At 25.7% G+C, this 19215-nt stretch overlaps 8 protein-coding genes across 11 annotated transcripts; 5 read left to right on the top strand and 3 right to left on the bottom strand.

The window, feature by feature from the left end:
- Window positions 1–476: 476 nt before the first annotated feature.
- LOC122849389 (MATH and LRR domain-containing protein PFE0570w) lies at window positions 477–6146 on the top strand. The gene is made up of 3 exons (XM_044148085.1): window positions 477–703; window positions 1121–5378; window positions 5459–6146. The coding sequence occupies exons 1-3, from the start codon at window positions 477–479 to the stop codon at window positions 5822–5824; spliced, it is 4851 nt and encodes a 1616-aa protein (XP_044004020.1). The 3' UTR covers window positions 5825–6146.
- Window positions 6147–6189: 43 nt separating this feature from the next.
- LOC122848464 (tubulin polymerization-promoting protein homolog) lies at window positions 6190–7055 on the top strand. The gene is made up of 3 exons (XM_044146545.1): window positions 6190–6343; window positions 6454–6748; window positions 6887–7055. Exons 1-2 carry the CDS (start codon window positions 6274–6276, stop codon window positions 6744–6746), a joined length of 363 nt encoding a protein of 120 aa, XP_044002480.1. The 5' UTR covers window positions 6190–6273; the 3' UTR covers window positions 6747–6748; window positions 6887–7055.
- On the bottom strand, window positions 6292–9614 carry LOC122848380 (serine/threonine-protein kinase Pink1, mitochondrial). Of its 3 annotated transcripts, none has more exons than XM_044146430.1 (6): window positions 9509–9614; window positions 9208–9422; window positions 8831–9138; window positions 7671–8750; window positions 7500–7598; window positions 6292–7422 (listed from the first exon to the last, which is right to left on the bottom strand). In XM_044146430.1, exons 2-6 carry the CDS (start codon window positions 9341–9343, stop codon window positions 7162–7164), a joined length of 1884 nt encoding a protein of 627 aa, XP_044002365.1. In that variant the 5' UTR covers window positions 9344–9422; window positions 9509–9614; the 3' UTR covers window positions 6292–7161. The 3 variants fall into 3 exon arrangements, with proteins under 3 accessions (XP_044002365.1, XP_044002364.1, XP_044002366.1); XM_044146429.1 differs by having other exon boundaries at window positions 9208–9437; window positions 9509–9613; XM_044146431.1 differs by having other exon boundaries at window positions 9208–9403; window positions 9509–9612.
- Window positions 9615–9693: 79 nt separating this feature from the next.
- Window positions 9694–11473, top strand: LOC122848428 (RNA-binding protein 48). The gene is made up of 6 exons (XM_044146504.1): window positions 9694–9861; window positions 9954–10073; window positions 10236–10426; window positions 10497–10685; window positions 10751–11185; window positions 11253–11473. Exons 2-6 carry the CDS (start codon window positions 9957–9959, stop codon window positions 11359–11361), a joined length of 1041 nt encoding a protein of 346 aa, XP_044002439.1. The 5' UTR covers window positions 9694–9861; window positions 9954–9956; the 3' UTR covers window positions 11362–11473.
- LOC122848411 lies at window positions 11368–13436 on the bottom strand. Of its 2 annotated transcripts, none has more exons than XM_044146476.1 (3): window positions 13317–13436; window positions 12905–13196; window positions 11368–12820 (listed from the first exon to the last, which is right to left on the bottom strand). In XM_044146476.1, the coding sequence occupies exons 2-3, from the start codon at window positions 13091–13093 to the stop codon at window positions 11660–11662; spliced, it is 1350 nt and encodes a 449-aa protein (XP_044002411.1). In that variant the 5' UTR covers window positions 13094–13196; window positions 13317–13436; the 3' UTR covers window positions 11368–11659. The 2 variants fall into 2 exon arrangements, with proteins under 2 accessions (XP_044002411.1, XP_044002412.1); XM_044146477.1 differs by having other exon boundaries at window positions 11483–12820; window positions 13349–13420.
- A 165-nt stretch (window positions 13437–13601) lies between these two features.
- On the top strand, window positions 13602–15395 carry LOC122848389 (coiled-coil domain-containing protein 174). Its single transcript, XM_044146441.1, has one exon. It carries the CDS (start codon window positions 13656–13658, stop codon window positions 15366–15368), a length of 1713 nt encoding a protein of 570 aa, XP_044002376.1. The 5' UTR covers window positions 13602–13655; the 3' UTR covers window positions 15369–15395.
- Window positions 15396–15479: 84 nt separating this feature from the next.
- On the bottom strand, window positions 15480–17501 carry LOC122848443 (non-structural maintenance of chromosomes element 1 homolog). The gene is made up of 6 exons (XM_044146522.1): window positions 17162–17501; window positions 16935–17076; window positions 16654–16849; window positions 15910–16023; window positions 15708–15831; window positions 15480–15630 (listed from the first exon to the last, which is right to left on the bottom strand). The coding sequence occupies exons 1-6, from the start codon at window positions 17265–17267 to the stop codon at window positions 15527–15529; spliced, it is 786 nt and encodes a 261-aa protein (XP_044002457.1). The 5' UTR covers window positions 17268–17501; the 3' UTR covers window positions 15480–15526.
- A 376-nt stretch (window positions 17502–17877) lies between these two features.
- LOC122848456 lies at window positions 17878–19173 on the top strand. The gene is made up of 5 exons (XM_044146538.1): window positions 17878–18091; window positions 18262–18330; window positions 18405–18575; window positions 18661–18808; window positions 18886–19173. Exons 2-5 carry the CDS (start codon window positions 18262–18264, stop codon window positions 18993–18995), a joined length of 498 nt encoding a protein of 165 aa, XP_044002473.1. The 5' UTR covers window positions 17878–18091; the 3' UTR covers window positions 18996–19173.
- The last annotated feature ends 42 nt before the right edge of the window (window positions 19174–19215 follow it).

The following is a 19215-nucleotide window of genomic DNA, read 5'->3' as shown; positions in this document are numbered from 1 at the left end:
TATGAGTCGCTTTTTTTCTCATATTTTTGCCTCCTTTTTTATTTTTAACGTTGCTCTTTTTTTTTTTTATTTTTTTTTTCCCGCGTATTCAAAAATTCCAAGAATTTGCAAAATTGCAAATAATTACAATACAACAAAAAAAAAAAACCGTTATATATAACTAGCACTGTAATAGATACACTTTTTATTTAATAAATTATGTAATTATATTTCGAAAAAGTTTATAAAAAAATAAAGATATTAATTCACAAAGCCGACACACAAAAAAGAGGTAATGTAAACACAAATATTTATTAAATAAAAAAACATAACCTCAAAGAAATAATAAATAAATCAAAAAAAGTATAAAAAAAAATGCATGTTGAATGTCTCTCCCGCCTCAAGTATACTAATCACATTAATTGATTTAATATTTATTATCACAAATTAATTATAACAACAATAGAACTTATTTACAATTAAATTTTTAGATCACAATGCCCGGTCGTCCATTAAGAACGTATCAGCGAAAACAAAAAAATTCACAGCCAGTGATAACCTCGACAATAGTGAAAGCACCAATTCCCATTGATCCATACACAAGCAGTGAAAATGATGATGATGGTAATGATGATGATGATGATGATGATTTACAAAATGACATTGCAAAAAACACTGTCAATCCATTTGAGACAACATTTGACAGAATTGCCAAAGACGTGAAGTAAGTTGTCAATGACGATATGATACTGTTGTTATAACACTTTAATTATTTCTCTATCATCCAAAAAATAATCATAATAATGAAAATTCAATAATAACAATAATAATATTTGTTCTAAATTTTTTTATTATTTAACAGACTTCCACCGCCACCTTCTTTACCTGGACCAGATGAATCATTTTTTAATGATACCTCTAGTTTTGTAAATACATCTGATGATGATGATAATAATAGTTTTGGTAAAATTCCCTGGGTTAATCCTGTCGTTAAAGTGACAAAAAAAAATGTTAATAAACGTAAAAATAATATTAACAATAAGGATGATGTTCCTAGGATAAAAAAACCAAAAATAAATTTAAAAAATAAAAAGAATAATGATGATGTTGATGATGATGTTAATGATAACAAAACAAAAAGAACATTACGTAAAAAAGAAACGAAACAAACTTCAAAAAAAAATATCAATAAAAAAATAAAAAAAAGCACTCATGAAGATAAAAAAATTAAAAAATGTAATATTGAATTGATAAGATTAGAAAATGAATCAAGTTTTATTAGCAATAAATCAATTGAATCATCAGCAGCAATAAATTCAAGTACAAAAAATCCAAGTGTAAAGATTAATAGTATTAAAAAGAAAATTAATTCACCACAAAAACGTGAATCAAATATTTCTAAAATGAGCAATAAAAATAAAGCTGTTACTTTGAAAGAAATTAATAAAAAAAATACTAATGAAACAAGTGTTCTTGGTGATGCAACAAATAATGTTTTTCCATTATTAAAAAATTGTTTTGTCAATGTTGTACGATTAGACACTCAAAAAAATTTACATGATAATTCTTCTTTGAAAAATGAAGAAAATATTGATGATTCAAATAAATACCTATTACCTCATGATTTGACATTGAGTAAAGTCAATACCAATAGTAGAATTAAATTAATTAAACCAAAAAAATGTCATGTTAGTTTAGTAAGAATTGACACAACATTAAAAGCTGTAAATAAAGAAATTGATATTGATGATAATCATTTAAATGTTGATGATAATATGACAACAAATGATCAGACATTTTTAAGTAGTACTCCTCTACATAATCGAATGAAAAAACGACAAACAAGACCAAAATTATCACCTATTAATACTAATACAAATGGCAATAATAAATTGGATAATTTAAAAAATGAAAAACAAGCTCAATCATCATTTCCATTGGTAATAAAAGAAAGAAAAAAATTAAAAGCAAATAAAGGTAAAAAAACAACACTCAGAGATTTAATAAGTTATGATAATAATGATGTTGATGAAGATGTTAGTACGATTAATTTAGCATTAAAATTAGCTAGAAAATCATATGATTTATCAGAATTAAAAGAAACTTCTTTATATCAAAAAAGTCCTGTTAAAGAAATTATAAATCGTGATAATAATATTAATTTAGCTAAGAGAATTATAACAACACCATTGAGTGTATCAATTGATGATGCAAGATCACCTTTATTATTTGATGATTCATCTTACGGTGATAATAATGACCAAGAGCCTGGTTCAGTTTTGGAATCATCAGACTCAATGGAATCATTGAGATTACCTTCGAGTCCTGATACAAAAATAATTAGCAGAAATGAACAAGAAATAAAAGATACAAGTGATGTAACAAAAAGTCAAGAAATAATACAGCAAGATGAAAGTAAATATGAACAAAATGAAGATGAAGAGATTGAAAATACAACTGGGACACAAAATGTTGATGATGATAGTGAAAAAGAAGAACAAGAAAAAACAGAATCAATGCACGAAATTGAAGACATTGAAACAGATATGATTGAAGAGTTAGAAAAAGGTTTTGATGTCACAAAAAAAGTAGCACAATCAAATGAAACTATTGATGATAAAGAATATGAAGAAAGTGTAACTGAATTGATTCAAAGTGATGTGGAAAGTGATAAAGAACGAGTCACTGATGTGTTTATCAATGAAGAAAAAAATGATGAAAAACAATATCAAATTAATGAAGAGAGTAATAATGATAATGATGAATCATTAGGCTTAGAAAATACCGAAAATTTATCATACAATAATGAAATTACTGTTGACAATACTCATGATTATTCATCAGAAATAAATAACACTGATAATTTATCAGCAGTGCCATTGGAAAGTTCTCAAAAACAATATCAAATTAACGAAGAGAGTGATAATGATGAAGATGATGAATCATTAGGCTTAGAAAATACCGAAAATTCATCATACAATAATGAAAATACTGTTGCCAATACTCATGATTATTCATCAGAAATAAATAACACTGATAATTTATCAGCAGTGCCATTAGAAAGTTCTCAAGATTATCCAAATGAAAGTGATGATGTATTATCATCAATGAAAAATATCACGAACCAATCATCAGCATTAATTAACAGTGCTGGTTCATTAGCGTTGAATAATACTCACCCCTTGTCTCTAACTGATCATGAATATTTTTCAACAACAAATAATACACAAGATTTATTATCAACAAACAACAGCAGTGATTCAATACAATCAGATAGCTCTCAAGATTTGCCAATTGAGTATGACGAAACATCATCAACATCAACAGTAATGAATCTTAGAAATTCATACTCAAGAATGAATGATTTTGATGATTTATTAAAACAATCACCTGTTAAAACAACTGACCAATCACATGATGAAACATTTGATAAATCATTTGATGAAAATATCAATGACACAACAGCAAATGAATCATACAATAATATAATAAATCTAGATAATGATGAAGATGATAATAATGTCAGTAGGTTAAAGAAAAATACATCAAAAAAATTATTAATTAAAAAATATAATTCATTTGAGGAAGATGATATAATTGTAAGTGAAGTTAAAAATAAAAAATTCATAAAAATAAGAAATTATTCAAATGAAGAAATAATGGAATTAAGTAAAAATAAATCAAAATTTAATGATGAATCAAATCATGATAATACAATGAAAGATAAAACTAAAAAATCACCAACTAAAAGTCCAATTAATTCGTATGCATTTGACCTGGGTCTAAATGCAAGCAATGAAAATATATACGATGAAGTATTTGAAGAAAATAATGAAAATACTAGTGAATTAAATAAAACAAAAAAATCATCAATAAAAATAAATGATAAATCAGCTGAGAAAGAATTAAAAAAAAATAAAAAATCAATAAAGTTTTCAGTAAAAATAAATGATACTCCAAATGAGGAAGAAATAAATAAAAATAGAAATAAATCATCAATAAAATTAGCTAATGTAGATGTTGAAAATAATGAATTAAATAAAAGTGTTGATGTAAAATCATTGAATAAATTAAATAACACAACATCAGAAAAATTACCAATTGTGCTTTTAGAAAGGTTGAATGATTCAGTTAGAATATCAAACAGAAAAAGAGATAATCCACGAAATAAAAAATCTGTATACTTTAAAATGCCTGAAGAAGATGAAGATAAAATTGACAATGTAAATGACATAGTGTCTATTGAAGAAGTTCAAGAAATAGATCAAGACAATGATGATAATGATTGTAAAGTATTGTATTTAAAACCTGGTAAACAATGGGCAAGATCATTATCAATATTAAATCAAATAAATAATAAAAAACAGGATATTAACAAAATGGGTTTTGGCAAAGGAAAAAAATGGAGACAAAGTGTTGTTGATGTTTATAATATGCAGAATGAACACAGAATGAGTACAATAAAAAAATCAGCAGATGATATATTTACAAGTAGAAAAATGATTGAATCATTGAATGAAGATGATGAGGATGATGAAGAAGATGATGTTGATGATGATGATGATGATAATAATACCAAGTGTCTCCCTGACTCATCAAATAAATATAAAAAATTATCAACTTTAAATAAAAGAAAAACATCTGTTATTTTACAACCAAGAAGAACAACAATTTATAATCCTCGTGTTACAAATATTGATACAAATACAATTATTCCAAATTCACCAAGAAAAGCACGTGAAATTGTATTTAAACGTTGTCAACAAGATGATTTCATACCAATATCAACATGTTATACAGATAATTATATTAAAAATTGTCGTAAAATTGGTGAAGGTGTTTATGGTGAAGTATTTATTTATAATAATAAAAATGATACATCTGTTATTAAAATAATACCAATTGAAGGAAATAAATTAGTTAATGGTGAACCACAAAAAAAATATAATGAAATATTATCAGAAATAATAATTGCTGAAGAATTACATAAATTAAGATTTAATGATAATTATAAAACAAGTGGTTTTTGTGAAGTTAAAAGTATTAAATGTTTAATTGGTAAATATCCAAATAAATTAATTGATTTATGGAATAAATATGATGAAGAAAAAACATCTGAAAATGATTGTCCAAGTATGTTTACTGATGAACAATTATATATATCACTTGAACTTGGTAATGGTGGACAAGATTTAGAAGCTTTTATATTTCAAAATGCAACTGAGGCATTATCTGTATTTATACAAATTGCATTGACTCTAGCAGTTGGTGAAAAATCATTAAATTTTGAACATCGTGATATGCACTGGGGTAATATATTAATTTCAAAAACAAAAGAAACAATTATGTATTATAAATTTGATGATGAAGAGTTTCAATATTCATGTCAAGGAATTAAAGTAAGTTAAAAATGTTTTTTATTATTTATTTTATTTGTTTCTTTTGCAATTATTAAATATTATTTTTTATTATTATTTAGGTATCAATTATTGATTTTACATTATCAAGAATAACTCACAAAGGATGCAGTATGTACAATGATCTATCACTTGATCCATCATTATTCACAGCTGTTGGTGAATATCAATTTGATGTTTACAGATTAATGAAAGCTAAACTTGAAAATGATTGGAAAAGATATGAACCAAGTACAAATATTCTTTGGCTACATTATACTCTTGATAAAATGTTAACAGCTGTTCGTTATAAAAAATCAACAACTAAAGTTCATAAAAAAGCTATTGAAAAAATTCAACAATTAAAAGATCAAATATTAAATTATGAAAGTTCATATCATTTTATAACTGAATATAATTTAATGGGTCTAAAACGTTTTCATGTTTAATACTTAATATCTGTAAATTAAAATATATAATCAAGTTATTTTGCAATTATCTTAGCTGTATTTTAGTGGTTTAAAAAAAAAATAAAAATCAATTAAATAACTCATTACACATTGCCACTTGAACAAGCTAAAATAGTGCAAGTCTCATTTTCATCAAAATAAGATACAAAAGTACAAAATATATATTTTTTATAAGAAAAAAAAAAAATAATAATAATAGTTTATTATTAATTTAGTATTTTTGTAAATTATTAAAAACTTTTTCTTTTTTTACTGAAATGATATCAGTTTAAATAATAAATAAACATTTATAGAAATTATAGTCCTTTGTTTTTTTTTAATTTTTTTGAAATACAAAACAAACAAAAACATGTACGTTAAAAAGAAAAATTAAAAATGTTTAAATTTAGTTAATTAATGTAAATTTTTAAAAAAATAAAAAGCACAAAATGACAAGTACAAATGACTCAGAAAGAGAAAAACGTATTCGTATTGTGCCCTTGAGAACAATGTTTGAAGGTTTTTAATAATAAATTAATTTAATATAAAAAAAAAATCAAGACATTTATTTGATTTGTGAATATATTTTTTCTATATATAATCATGTGTAATTATTATTTTCTCAATAGCTTTTTGTCAAGCTCATCCAATTGCTGATATTATTGATATTTATCTACTTGCATTTTCACAATTAAATAAATGGTTTTTATCAGCAAAAGTTATTGATATGTCACGTGTTACAACAACCGATGCATTTTTATGTTTTTTTCAATTTCAAAAAAGTGCTATTGATTATGATGAATTTTTAATATTTCTTGATGATTTAACTGATATTAAAAAACTTGATTTAGATGAGGTTAAATTTAAATTACAAACATGTGTTAAACCAACGAGCAATGAAAATATTGGACCAAAAAAATAAAAGTTAATAAATATATTTTCTTTTTTTCATGTCTATATACAAGCTTTATTATTTTTATTTTTTTAATATTTATTATTTATATATACATTAAGCAGCAACATTATCAATATTTCATAAATTTTTTTTCTTTTAATTTTCAGGTATTATCATAATGATTTCCTTTCACCAAAATGATTAATAAATTATCAAGTAATTTGATTTGTTAATAAATAAATTGAATCGTCAATATGCCAAGAATATAATTATGTTGACATTAAAATTGTATTTCGAAAAAATAAATTTGAAAATAATAAACTAATTGAAAATATATTTCGAATTGATCAATAAACATTCCTTATTATTATTAAATTTAGTAAAGCCTACTTGAAAGAAAAAAATTAATAAAACTAATCAATTAACTTTTTCTTTTTTTTTTTCAATTAATTGATGTATTTTTTTTAATCCATTTTAAGCCTTCGTGTACATTTGCAAGACTAACACGAGTTAAAAAGTTTGCAATTAATTGATATTCAGGCATTGTTCGTCGACCACAAACTGATGATGATATTGTTCTTTGAAACATTGGTGGTCCTGATATATTGTCATTGCTTGATTTTGTCTTTTTATCATTAAATATCATTATTTGTCGACCTTCACAAAGTACTTTTGTTGTAAGACACAAAAGCCATTGAAGAATCTTTAAAACAAATTAAGAAATTAATATACAAAATTTAAAATAATTATTAGAAAAACTTGGATAAAAAAAATACAAACTTCATCACTTGATGGTAATTTATTTTGCTTATTGAACCAAGAACTTGGAGCCCACAGATGTAGATGCATAATTGTTGATGCCAATTCAACACTCAATCGCTAAAAAAAAAAAAAATTGTTTTAAAACATACTAAACACATGTTAAACAATAATAAAATAATGCAATTATACCTTGTAAAGACTTTTAGAAAGTATATTTTTAACAAGAGCAGAAATAATTGATGGTACACCATCAGGAAGATCTGGTAAATCAGCATCACAATAATTATGATTATGCAACAATGGTTTATCTTTAAAATTTCCATAAAATGGATTTTTCATTCCAAATAATTCATATGCAATTGTTCCAGCAGTCCAAAGATCAGCTTTAGTATAATTAATTTTAGTAAATGGACCAGGTTCAGCATTAAATACTTCTGGTGCCATTAATGCTGCATTACCACCTTTATCAACATCATGAGAATTATATGGTAAATAAAGACCATGATTTTTATCAGCTAAACAACATCCAAAATCAGTTATTGATAATGATGGACAATTATCAGTATCATCAGTTGTATCAAGAAGTATATTATCTGTTTTTAAATCTCTATGTGCAATACCATTAGTATTCATATGAGCAATACCTTCTAATAGCTGTGCAAATAATAATATTGATTCACGTATATTTATTGTATGATTATTTAAATATTCTTTAAGAGTCAAATCATATCTTTTCATTAATAAAAAAAGACTCATATTTCTTCCTGATCCTTCTGGATTAAGTCGTGATGGTAATGCATCTGGATAAATTTTTGTTGAGCCCGGTAGCATTGGAACACGATCAGCAAATACAAAATACATATCAACAATATTTGAATGAGGTGGTAATACACGTTTATTATTAGCCATTCTTTTTTCCCAATCAGCAATTTCATCAGCTTGATGATAATTACGTGCTGGTACTGTTTCACGATACATTGCTTTTAGTATTGTCAATGCATTTGATTCAGCATCATAATTAAACATCATTTTTAATGCATATGGAAATTTCGATAGCTCTTCATTATCTGTTTCAATTATTGGTACATCTGGTGATGATATTAGCTGTGATTGTTCTTTAAGACGTGATGCATATACAACAGCTGAACATCCTTTTGATATTAGTGGACCAATTATAAAATTTTTTAAACTTGTTGATAAAGTATTTATTGAATTTTCATAATTACGATCATTTGATGGTTTTGTCCATTGCATTTTTGATACAGCTTCCTGTAATTATTATAAATTAATCAATCAATCAATGATCATATATTTTTATGATTATTTAAATTTAAAAAAACAAAACATACTCTAATTTCCCAACAAACACCTTCAAGTTCATCATCTTTTGTTAATATTCCAGTACCAGATGCTAATGATACACCAACAAGTGCAAAAAATGGTGCTGAATCACCACCCATTAATCGACGACATGCTTTTCTTCGTAAATCAGAAGCAAGACTATTTGTAACACGTTTTAAAATACTATCAACAAATAATCTTCTTGCTTGAGCACCAAAATATCCAAGATGTGTTGTACCACTACTGACACTATTGGTGACAGATTTAGTGACATTGTTGGTGACATTACCCTGAGGCAATGGGCCCAGGGATTTATCTAAAATATTAATATTAAAATATTTATCATGATAATTTTAAAAAATTTCAACAATTGAATGACACTTACCTACTTGCCCAACGTGTATTTTGACAAGTTGGGGTCTTGTATTGTTTTTTGTACAGTTTGACTCGTTATTACGTAGAGCATTAAAAATATAACGACCATTTTGAGCAATACGCTGTGCAATTATGCGAATTGACATGCCTGATTGTTCTTGGGCTGATAATGCCCAACGGGCAAGCCCAATATCATAAAATAACCCCTTCAGTATGATTCAATAACTGTTAATATTTATTCTATTATAAAACAATATTTTTTATTATCATAAAAATAATTAATCAAGTTTTTTTTTTACTCATTATTATACCTTTACATATATGCAATTAACAACTGCGTCACGTAAAATATCACTGAATATTACTGACGATATTTGCGATCATCTGGTATTCTGGTATCATCTGTAGATTCTAGACTAACGGAACCAAAAAAAAAAAAAAAACCACATTTATTTTTTATTTATTGATAGATAGATAAAGAAGAGAGAGACAGAGAAAAAAAGGAGAGAGACAGAGAAGAATAGCGAAATTCAAATTCCATGTTTCTGTCGTTTTATTAAATTAATTTATTTAAAATTATTTTCTATACCTATTACCTATAAGTAATTATTAATTATAAATTTAGCTGGTTAATACAACAATATTATTTATAATAAATAAAACGGTAATTGTTTGAATTTTTTTTTACAAGTAATTTGTTTGTTTGTTTATTTATTTTTGAGGTTATAATAACAATTTAAATATGTTTATGTTTAGATAATGGATATGACAACAAACGAGCCAACAAAAGTGGTGAAATTGGAGCACCATGTCAAGAAAGAAGTATGCAAAACAAGACCACTTTATAGACAAGGAAAAAAATTGACAGCTGTCAAGGTAGCATTGTATCCTACTCAAATAAAAATTTAGATATATTTTTAATATTATTTATAAAGCATTTTGAAAATTGTTTTTTTTTTTTTTTTCAATTGTTATATTAATAATAATTTATTATTGTGAAATTAGTACGTTTCCTTGACAATTTAGAGTGGTTGACAGGTTTATACAATCAATGATGAGTCTCAACATATTATTATTTGCGGTGTGCCAAAAGTTAATTTGAAAGATGACGTTGAAAGAATTTCTGCACCTTATGGTGTTATTAAATTAATTGAACATCTTCCTGATTATCCATCAGAAGAATTTACTGATACATTTCATTTACGATATGAAAGAATTCAAAGTGCAAGGTAAATATTTTTAATTTATCATTAATCAAAGACAATTTGACAGTATGTTTTTTATTTCTATAATTTTCAGAATAGCAAAACGTTTTTTAGATGGTAAAAATTTTTTTGGAGGTATTCTTCATGTTTTTTATGCACCAGAATTAGAAACAATTGCTGAAACAAGACAAAAATTAATTCAAAGAAACAGAGAAGTTGCTATGAGAATCAAAAGAAATCAACAAGATTCAATTAATTTACAAACAAATGAATTTAAACCCAAGTAATTATCATTAATTGTTAACATTATTTTAATCAAATTAATAATTGTTTTTATTTTAATTATAGAGCTCAGTATCATAGACAAAAAAAATATCCAACACTTCCATTGACTGAAGACAGATTGTCTAAACAATATCCTGGTGAAACATTTTCTTCAATAAATCATGGTATCCCAACACCAATTGATCCACGACCTGTTACTGAACCAAGTCTTCCAGGTACTTCAAGCAACTGCACATTTCCAGAAATAACAAAAAAATCGGAATCTTCTGATGTTAAAAATTACAAAGGTCGACATTTTCATAGCACACCAACTGTCAAAGTAATTCGACCAAAATTAATAGACACAATGAAATTAACAAATCCCATAAATAAACAAATTAATGAAAATAAAAATACAAATGTTTATCAAGCTATTAAAAAAGTTGATAGTGGAATTAATATTAAAATATTATCAAATATTGATAATACAAAAAAAAGAATAATCATTAAAAATCCAAGGTAAAGTTTAAAAATAAATTTAAATTATTTTTCAATTGTTATTAATGTTATTCTTTTTCCCTTTTAGTACCACAAGTTTAATAGAACCTATCAATGATCTTCAGTCATCAATAAAACTAGCAAAATCATCAATTCGTGAAGCAATGCAACAAAATTTAAATAAAAACAAAAATTAATATATATTTTTTATTTTTACATTATTTATTTGTTTAAAAAAAAAAACATTTATTCATAGTGTATGATTATTGAATAAATATCTTAAATCATTTAAAGTACAAAAAAAAAAAATTGATTGTTATGAATTTTCATTCAATAAAACAACAAAGCTGTTGTTGATTTAAAAAAAAAAAAAAATTAAAATTCAGTCGTCAAGTTGGCACTGGTTACAACAACAAATCAAAATGAAAATTAAACTAATTGTCAAGCACTCTGTCATGCATCAAAAAAAAAATTAAAATAAGAATACAAAATTGATTAAATAATGATAGACATATCTGGATCCCATGTTGTTGCATTTGTTGAATTTTTACCTCTAAATCTTTTGGCATTTGGTGGTGTATTTTCTTGTTGATGATTACTTAATGCTTTATTTCTTAAAAATTGATGAGGTGATTTACCAAGTTCAATTGATTTTGTATTATTTGATCTGTTACCAAGTGGTGTACGACATTTTGGTGCTTCATCTTTAATATCATCAATAATTGTTTTAATATCTTTTTTTGAAGATTTAACTTTATGTGTTTTAACAATTTGATTGTTAATATTATCCTCAGCAATTGACAATTTAGTAACATCTGTTTTTGTTGATGAAAGAATACTATTGTCATCAAATTCAATAATAATTTCTTGTGAATTTTTGATAGCTTCACTTGGAATAATTTCAGTTGGTTGTGGTGATGTTGAATCTCTCCAAACACGAATTTTTCCTACAATTTCTTCAGCAACTTTAACGTCTTTAGTAACATCTTCTTTTTCTTTCAATTTATTATCAAGTGATTCTTCATCAATAGTATCATCAATCATTGGATCTTTTTTGGATGATTTTAAATTTGGAATAACAGTTATTTGTTCTTCATAAATACTGTCATCTGAACAAATACTGTCACATGAATTATTATTAATTTGAGATGTATTATCAACAATATCAGAAACATTTAAACGATCAACCAAATTAACTGGTTTTTTAGTATTTATTTCTGGTAGTGCTTGAATCTCAGATATATTCATTTCATCTTTAGTTTCACAATATGACATTGTAATATTTGAATTAATATTTTTTAAATCAATTGAAGTTTCATGTTTATCAGATGATAAATAATCAAATGTATTTGATTTTAAAATTGGTGTTCTGTCAAATGCTATTGCTGGTGATCTTGGATCAATGGTTTTTAAATCTGGTGTTAATTCATTTGATCCCTCTTTTACAATGACAATTGGACTGATGTAATTTGTCACTGGTTTAACAACAATTGGAGTACGTTGTTGATCAATATTTGGTGATCTTGGATCAGGAATTGTTCTAGTCACTGGACTTGATTCAATGTTGTCAAAATCAGTTTCAAGATATTTTTTAGTATGAAGATGCTTAGGCAATGCCTTGGCAACATAACGAGGTACTACTGGTGTTGTTGATGACTTAAAAAAAATAATAAATAACAATAATTAAATTACAATCATGTAATTATTAAATCAATATTAAATACATAAAAAATAAAATACCTCAATTGGAGTTCTGGCAATACCACTTGATGCTGATCTTGGATCAATCATAATTTTTTTAGATTGATTAACAGGAGTACACATTTGATTTTTAATTAATTTATCATCTTGTAAATTAGCCTCAATCCTTGATGAATCATCACTCTTATCACCATTATAAGAAAATATTTTACTTGTGTAATTACCCATGTTAATTGTCTTTTATCAAATCAATTTATAAGAGAAACTATTTGTTAATTTATTCCAGTTTGTAACGGTTTTTCTTGTCTACATGCACAATGTGTTTATCAATCTACAACAAATAATTATAATAATTATTTTTACATTTGTTTATCAACAATAAACATTTAATAAATTTAGAAAACTTTTAATTTATTTATTGATAATTTAATTTAAAAAAAAACTTGCTTACTAGTAGAGTTTATTATTAAAAGCCTACTCAACTTTTAAAACTTCAACGTATTTACAATTGTTTTATTTTACACAAATAAAAATAAAAAAAAACAGAATTCCGATTCCTTGCGTTCCTCTCTCTTTGCGTTAATAAACGCCATTTTATATTTTTCAGCCAATTGAAAATTAGAAAAACCATTTGCTCCATTCGGTGCTGCTTTCTTCTGGCTTAGATTTATACTTGCACTTGTTAATAACAATATTAATAATAATAACAACAACAATAACAAAAACATACCAGAGAGAGGTTGTAAATATTATTTTGTTATTGTTTAAATGATAATTATATTGTTTAATAATGAATAATTCAAAAAAAATAAGTGTAAATTATTCATCATTAATTGGTTTAAAAGCAGAGTTGCTTAGAAAAAAAGCTGAAATTGATGATGCAAAATCATCAACAAGTGATACAACAAAAACAACATTAAAGCCAAAAATAAAAAGTAAAAAAAAAACAATTAAAAAAGAAAAAAAAGATGATAAAAATGATGATCCAATTGAACTAGAAGATGTAAGTACATTAAAAAAATCAAAATACATGTTGGAAGCAAAATCAAGATTGTATGAAAAATTAAAGAAAAATGGTGATAAAGATCAGATGTATTTAGTAGATTTTTCAAATAAATCAGAGTCTGAAGATGAAGTTTATAATGATGATGATTATGATGATGATGATGTTAATTCTGATCCTGAGGAAGATTGGATAGATTATACTGATTGTTTTGGCAGAACAAGAAGGTGTCTGAGACGAGATCTTCCTAAAATGAAAGAAAAAGACAATTTGGTAAAGCAAGAAGTTGTCAATGAACCACCTGAAGATGCTGCAATAAATAAGCAAGATGATGAACAACAACAGCCAGATTTTATTGCTCCACCAAATGAAACAGAAATTGAATTAATGAGAAAAAAATGGGAAGAACAAACTGAAAAATTATCTCATAAACCTGATATACATTATCAAGATATATTATTTGATGAAGCAAGAACTCATGGTGTTGGATATTATGCATTTTCACAAGACGATGAAGAACGTAAAAAGCAACAAGAAAATTTATTAAAATTAAGAAAAGAAACTGAGCAAAAACAAAAAGAAATGTTGGAAACAAAAGAATTAAAAGAAAAAATTGAAAATAATCGTTTAAAAGCTGCAAGAATAAGAAAAAGAATAAGAGCTGGTTTACCAGCAGAACCAGAAGAAGAAGAAGAAGCAGCAGAAAAAGAAGAACCTCCAAAACATTTAGAAGATGTAAAATTATTAGAAAGTCCAATTGCCATAGCTGATGATTCTAAAAAGTCTAAAGAACCAAATGAAAAAAATTCTTTGATAGAAATTGAAGACAAAGTCAAAGCATTTGGTGAACTACTTGGTAAACGTCCAAAATTCCGTGAATTATCACAAGAAGAATGGATTCATAAACGTCGAAAAGATAGATTAAATGAATTTGCTCCAGTTTATGATAATTTTAAAAGTGGAGGACACTTGAAGGCAACAAGGCACAATCAAATTATCACAAGTGATAATAGTACAATTGATCCAATTAGAATAAATACTGGTGGACCAGAACCAACAGATATGTGGGAATGTCAAAGTAAAGAAGAACAATCTGATGATGAAATTGATTCAAATTTTGTTGGACCTGTTCCACCACCTTCAACTGTCACTTCATTTGATTCTTCAAATCCTGTACTTATTCCTCCTATTGAAATACTTCGTTCAGTTCCACCACCATCAATTAATTCTACAATTTCAAGTCAATTATTTTGTCCACAAAATGCTGTGATAGCTGAAGCTAGTGATGATGATGAAGACAGTGATGATTCTGATATCATTGGACCAATGCCACCTCCAAGTATTAATGTTGATTCTGTTTTTGATATACCTCTACCAGCTGTACCACCACCACCACCATCATCATCATTAAATACTGACAATCAAACTTTAGACGATGATAAAATATCAGCAGGTCTCAAATTTTTAAGACAAAAATTTGATAAAAATGAAAACAATTGATGTAATATTAATTAGATAATTATTTTTTATTTATATAAAAATAAAGTTTAATTATTTGTTGATAATATGAAATAGAGAAAACTTTAAAATACATATGGTTTATTTTTTTTTAAATATACTTTGTGGTTGTTTTTTTTATTTATTTTTGTTATTGTTATTCAATGCTCCTTACGTTTTTTTCCTTTTCCTTTAATTTTAATTGGTGGACTTGGTGTTCCATCTTGTTCAGCTTGACTTCCACGTGAACTATTTAAATCAATACCTAGAATATATATTTAAATTTTATTAATATAAATAAATATTTTAAAAGTAAATATTATTTATTAAATTTATACTAACATGGAAGATCTGTAGCATTTAGTGTTTTTTTACATTTGAAACACTCAAGCATACCAGTTCTTTTTTTAGCAATACCAAGACAGTAGAGATGATGAACAGCTTGACAATTTTCACATTTGTGGCCCTAGATAATTAATTTTTAAAAAAATGTATCAATTTTTAATTAAACAAATTAAATGTGTATTATTTTTATAAAACTTACGTGAAATAATGAACGATCGCATATTGGACAAGCGTTAAATTCATCATGATGTGATGCACGAAAGAATGGCATCAATTCAATGGTGCTTCGAACACCAATGTAAATATTTCCCTCCTGAAAATTAATTAAATAAAAATATATTAAGGTTGATTCCAAGTCCCATCGCCGTACCAATATTTATGCCACAAAGGGCCCGTATATTAATAACGCTATTTTTTATTCCCCGTATCCTGAAATTTTTGTGGCGCCACTGATGAAAAAACCAAGTTCTTTAGTAGTATGTGTGTGCGCGGCAACACACTAGCAAACAAAGTTTACGTCGTACGCCAAAACCATGCTTGTGTTCATGTCTGTGTGCCGCGCATCTAGCAAAATTTCGAAGTTTAAAAGTTAAATATTTATTAAAAGAAAAAGAAGAAAAAATTGAAATAATTATCAAAATTTCGTCTTGTCCAGGGCTACAATCTGATAGTAAATGTACAGTTTTGAATCAACACAAAAAAAAGTTATTCGTAAAAACATGAGGTAACGCGTATACCTTGTGTGTTAAAGTTGTCAACTTTGACAGTAAATATCTCGAAAAAAGCAAACAAGAAAAAATTCAAAAAAATTCACAATATAGATAATTATTTCATTTAGAAAATAAGCCGAAAAAATCGAAAGTCTATCAGAAATTCAGATATTCGGAATCAACCTTAATGATAATATTTAAATGATAAATAAAAATTTAGGCAACAGCAATACCTTTGATGACAACCATTTTGATGAAACCATTTCGCCAATTGTTGTTTCAGCTTCAGCATGAGAAAGTCTTGGTTCCAAAGTTGATTGAATATTTAAAGCATCAATACTCGAGATGAAGCCATTTTCAGAATCAAGAATCTCCAAAAATATTGCTCTCAATAAATCCAATTGTGCTTGAGTATACTTTGACTGATATCTAAACAAAATTAACACATAAAAAAATTAATAATCTTGTCATGTTTATACACACAAATTGTCATTTAATAATTTAATTTTAATACCTCATTTTTTCATCTTTAATTGTTGGTACAAATGCCCAAAAAATTTCACCAGTAAGTTCATCTTTACCAGATTGAATTGCCATGTTGATTGATGATAAACTATTGTTTATTTCAGTAATACATCTAACATGACTTCTCTCACCTGTATCAGAAATAATAATTAATAAATCTAAAAAATCATTAAAATTGAGAAATAAATAATTACATCATGATTAATAATAATTTACCTAATATTCGAACACATTCATTGGAAACTTCTTGATCACTCAAGACTTCATTGTGCATGATAACTTGAAGAAATTGTTGCATTCCTAATGTTGACCTTGAAGACATTTTTATATTTTTAAGTTACAATAAATTTAATTTAATTTATCAAGTTTATTGGTTAAACTGCGATACGAATAAATTTATATAAATTGATAATGTTTGTTATATATTGTTGAAACTTTCTTTTGTTTTCACATGAATGTTGTTTTTTTTTTTGTTTTTTTGAAGGAGAGATCACACATGTGTGTTTTGATAGATAAATGATAACAATAAAAATTAAAACCGGCAAAAACTTGTAGATGAAAGATATTATTGTTTCTTTCAGACTAGTGGAGTTTGATAAACGCCATCTGTTCATTAACATTGAAGGCAGTAAAAATTTGAAAGACTTGAATTGGCGTCAACTCTGTTTTCCCGGTTATCTGGTCGACCGACAACTATAACAAATAAATAACAGAGTTGACGCCAATGCTCAGCCATTTTCTATTTTGAAAATCACGTTTGTACATTTGCTCACAGATGACGCTTTCTGATCCAACAGATGGCGTTTATCTGGAGCTCCAGTTGAAGATTTTTGTGAAAGAAAGCAACTATTGAAGAAAAATAAGCACCAATAAAATTACTAAATAAAAAAAAAAACCCTTTAAATCAACGCCATTTTCTTTTCTCTAGTTTAAAAAAAAAAACAAAACAATAACAATAACTGAGAGAGAGAAAGATGATCCTTCTCTCACTGTCACTTTCATCATCAGCTGTTTGATGCATTTATCTTTGATGCACTTGGATGATTCATTTTGCATTTTGATCAAATAATTTTAAATAAATAAATAATCATAATCTATTCTACCAAGATATCAAATTACAATTGACATATTACAAAAATTATAACCGTGAGTATTATTCTAATAATAATTTCAAATTAATTTATATAATAATAAATATAACTGATATTTAATCCACCGGTATCAATATCTACGACGCAATAACAATATTATTACCTATAAATTAAAAAATTACACTTGATGTTTTTTTCTCTTAATAAATAAACAATTTTTTCAAGATGAAAGTCGACGGTTGCTGTTGTTTGGATCTCCGTACAGGAACAATAATTATTTTAATATTAAATATTGTAAGTAAATTAAATTTTAAAATTATTTCAACTAATTAAAATATAAATTATAAATAAATTTTTTGTTTTAATAGATTCAGTACACTGTTCCAAGACCAGCATTACAATATTTATCAGAAGTTTCAATTATTTTTCAATATCCATCAAATGGTACAATTGTCCAATATCAATTCAATGACTGGGCATTGTTGGCAATGATTGTTGGATATGTTGTTTATGGATTAACTCTTTACGGTGTCATTGCTGTTAGTTAATTTTTATTTTTTTCATTTAATCAATGATAATTTTGATGGAACAAATTAATTAATTGTTTGTATTTTTTTTTCTTAGAGAAAACCATCTCACATGATTGTGTATCTTGTTTTATCAACTGCTTACACATTGTTCTTTTCTTTGGTCACAATTTTATTGGCATTCAGTGTCATCAAGTATCATGCTGAAGACGCAATGGGATTTTCAGTATTTTTACTGTTCTTTGGTATGTATTTATTAACTTGATTGTTAATTAATTTCATGATGAATAATGAGTCGTTAATTTTTTAATTTTTATTTCAGCAATAAATGTGTATTCACTTCTTGTTGTGTACAGCTATTACAAGCATTTACGACAAATGCAAACAGGTGAAACAAGAAGACTCGTTGATAGATATGGAGCAATTGCTTAAATTTTTTTCTAAAAATATTCTACTAATTATTGATTAGTTGATACAGTAGAATAGAAAATAATATTTAAATATCAAAATGAATAATAATCATTAATTATTATGTATGAAATTAATAATCAAAAAATTAAATTTCCAATTTATAAACGACAAGACTAAATAAACCAACTTAGTAATTAAAAATTTGAGTGTTGATTATTTATAAAAATTATTTTTAATTTAA

Source organism: Aphidius gifuensis, linkage group LG2 (genome assembly GCF_014905175.1).
Source record: "Aphidius gifuensis isolate YNYX2018 linkage group LG2, ASM1490517v1, whole genome shotgun sequence".
Classification (NCBI taxonomy): Eukaryota; Metazoa; Arthropoda; class Insecta; order Hymenoptera; family Braconidae; genus Aphidius; species Aphidius gifuensis.
This window is presented reverse-complemented; position numbering and strand designations above follow the sequence as displayed.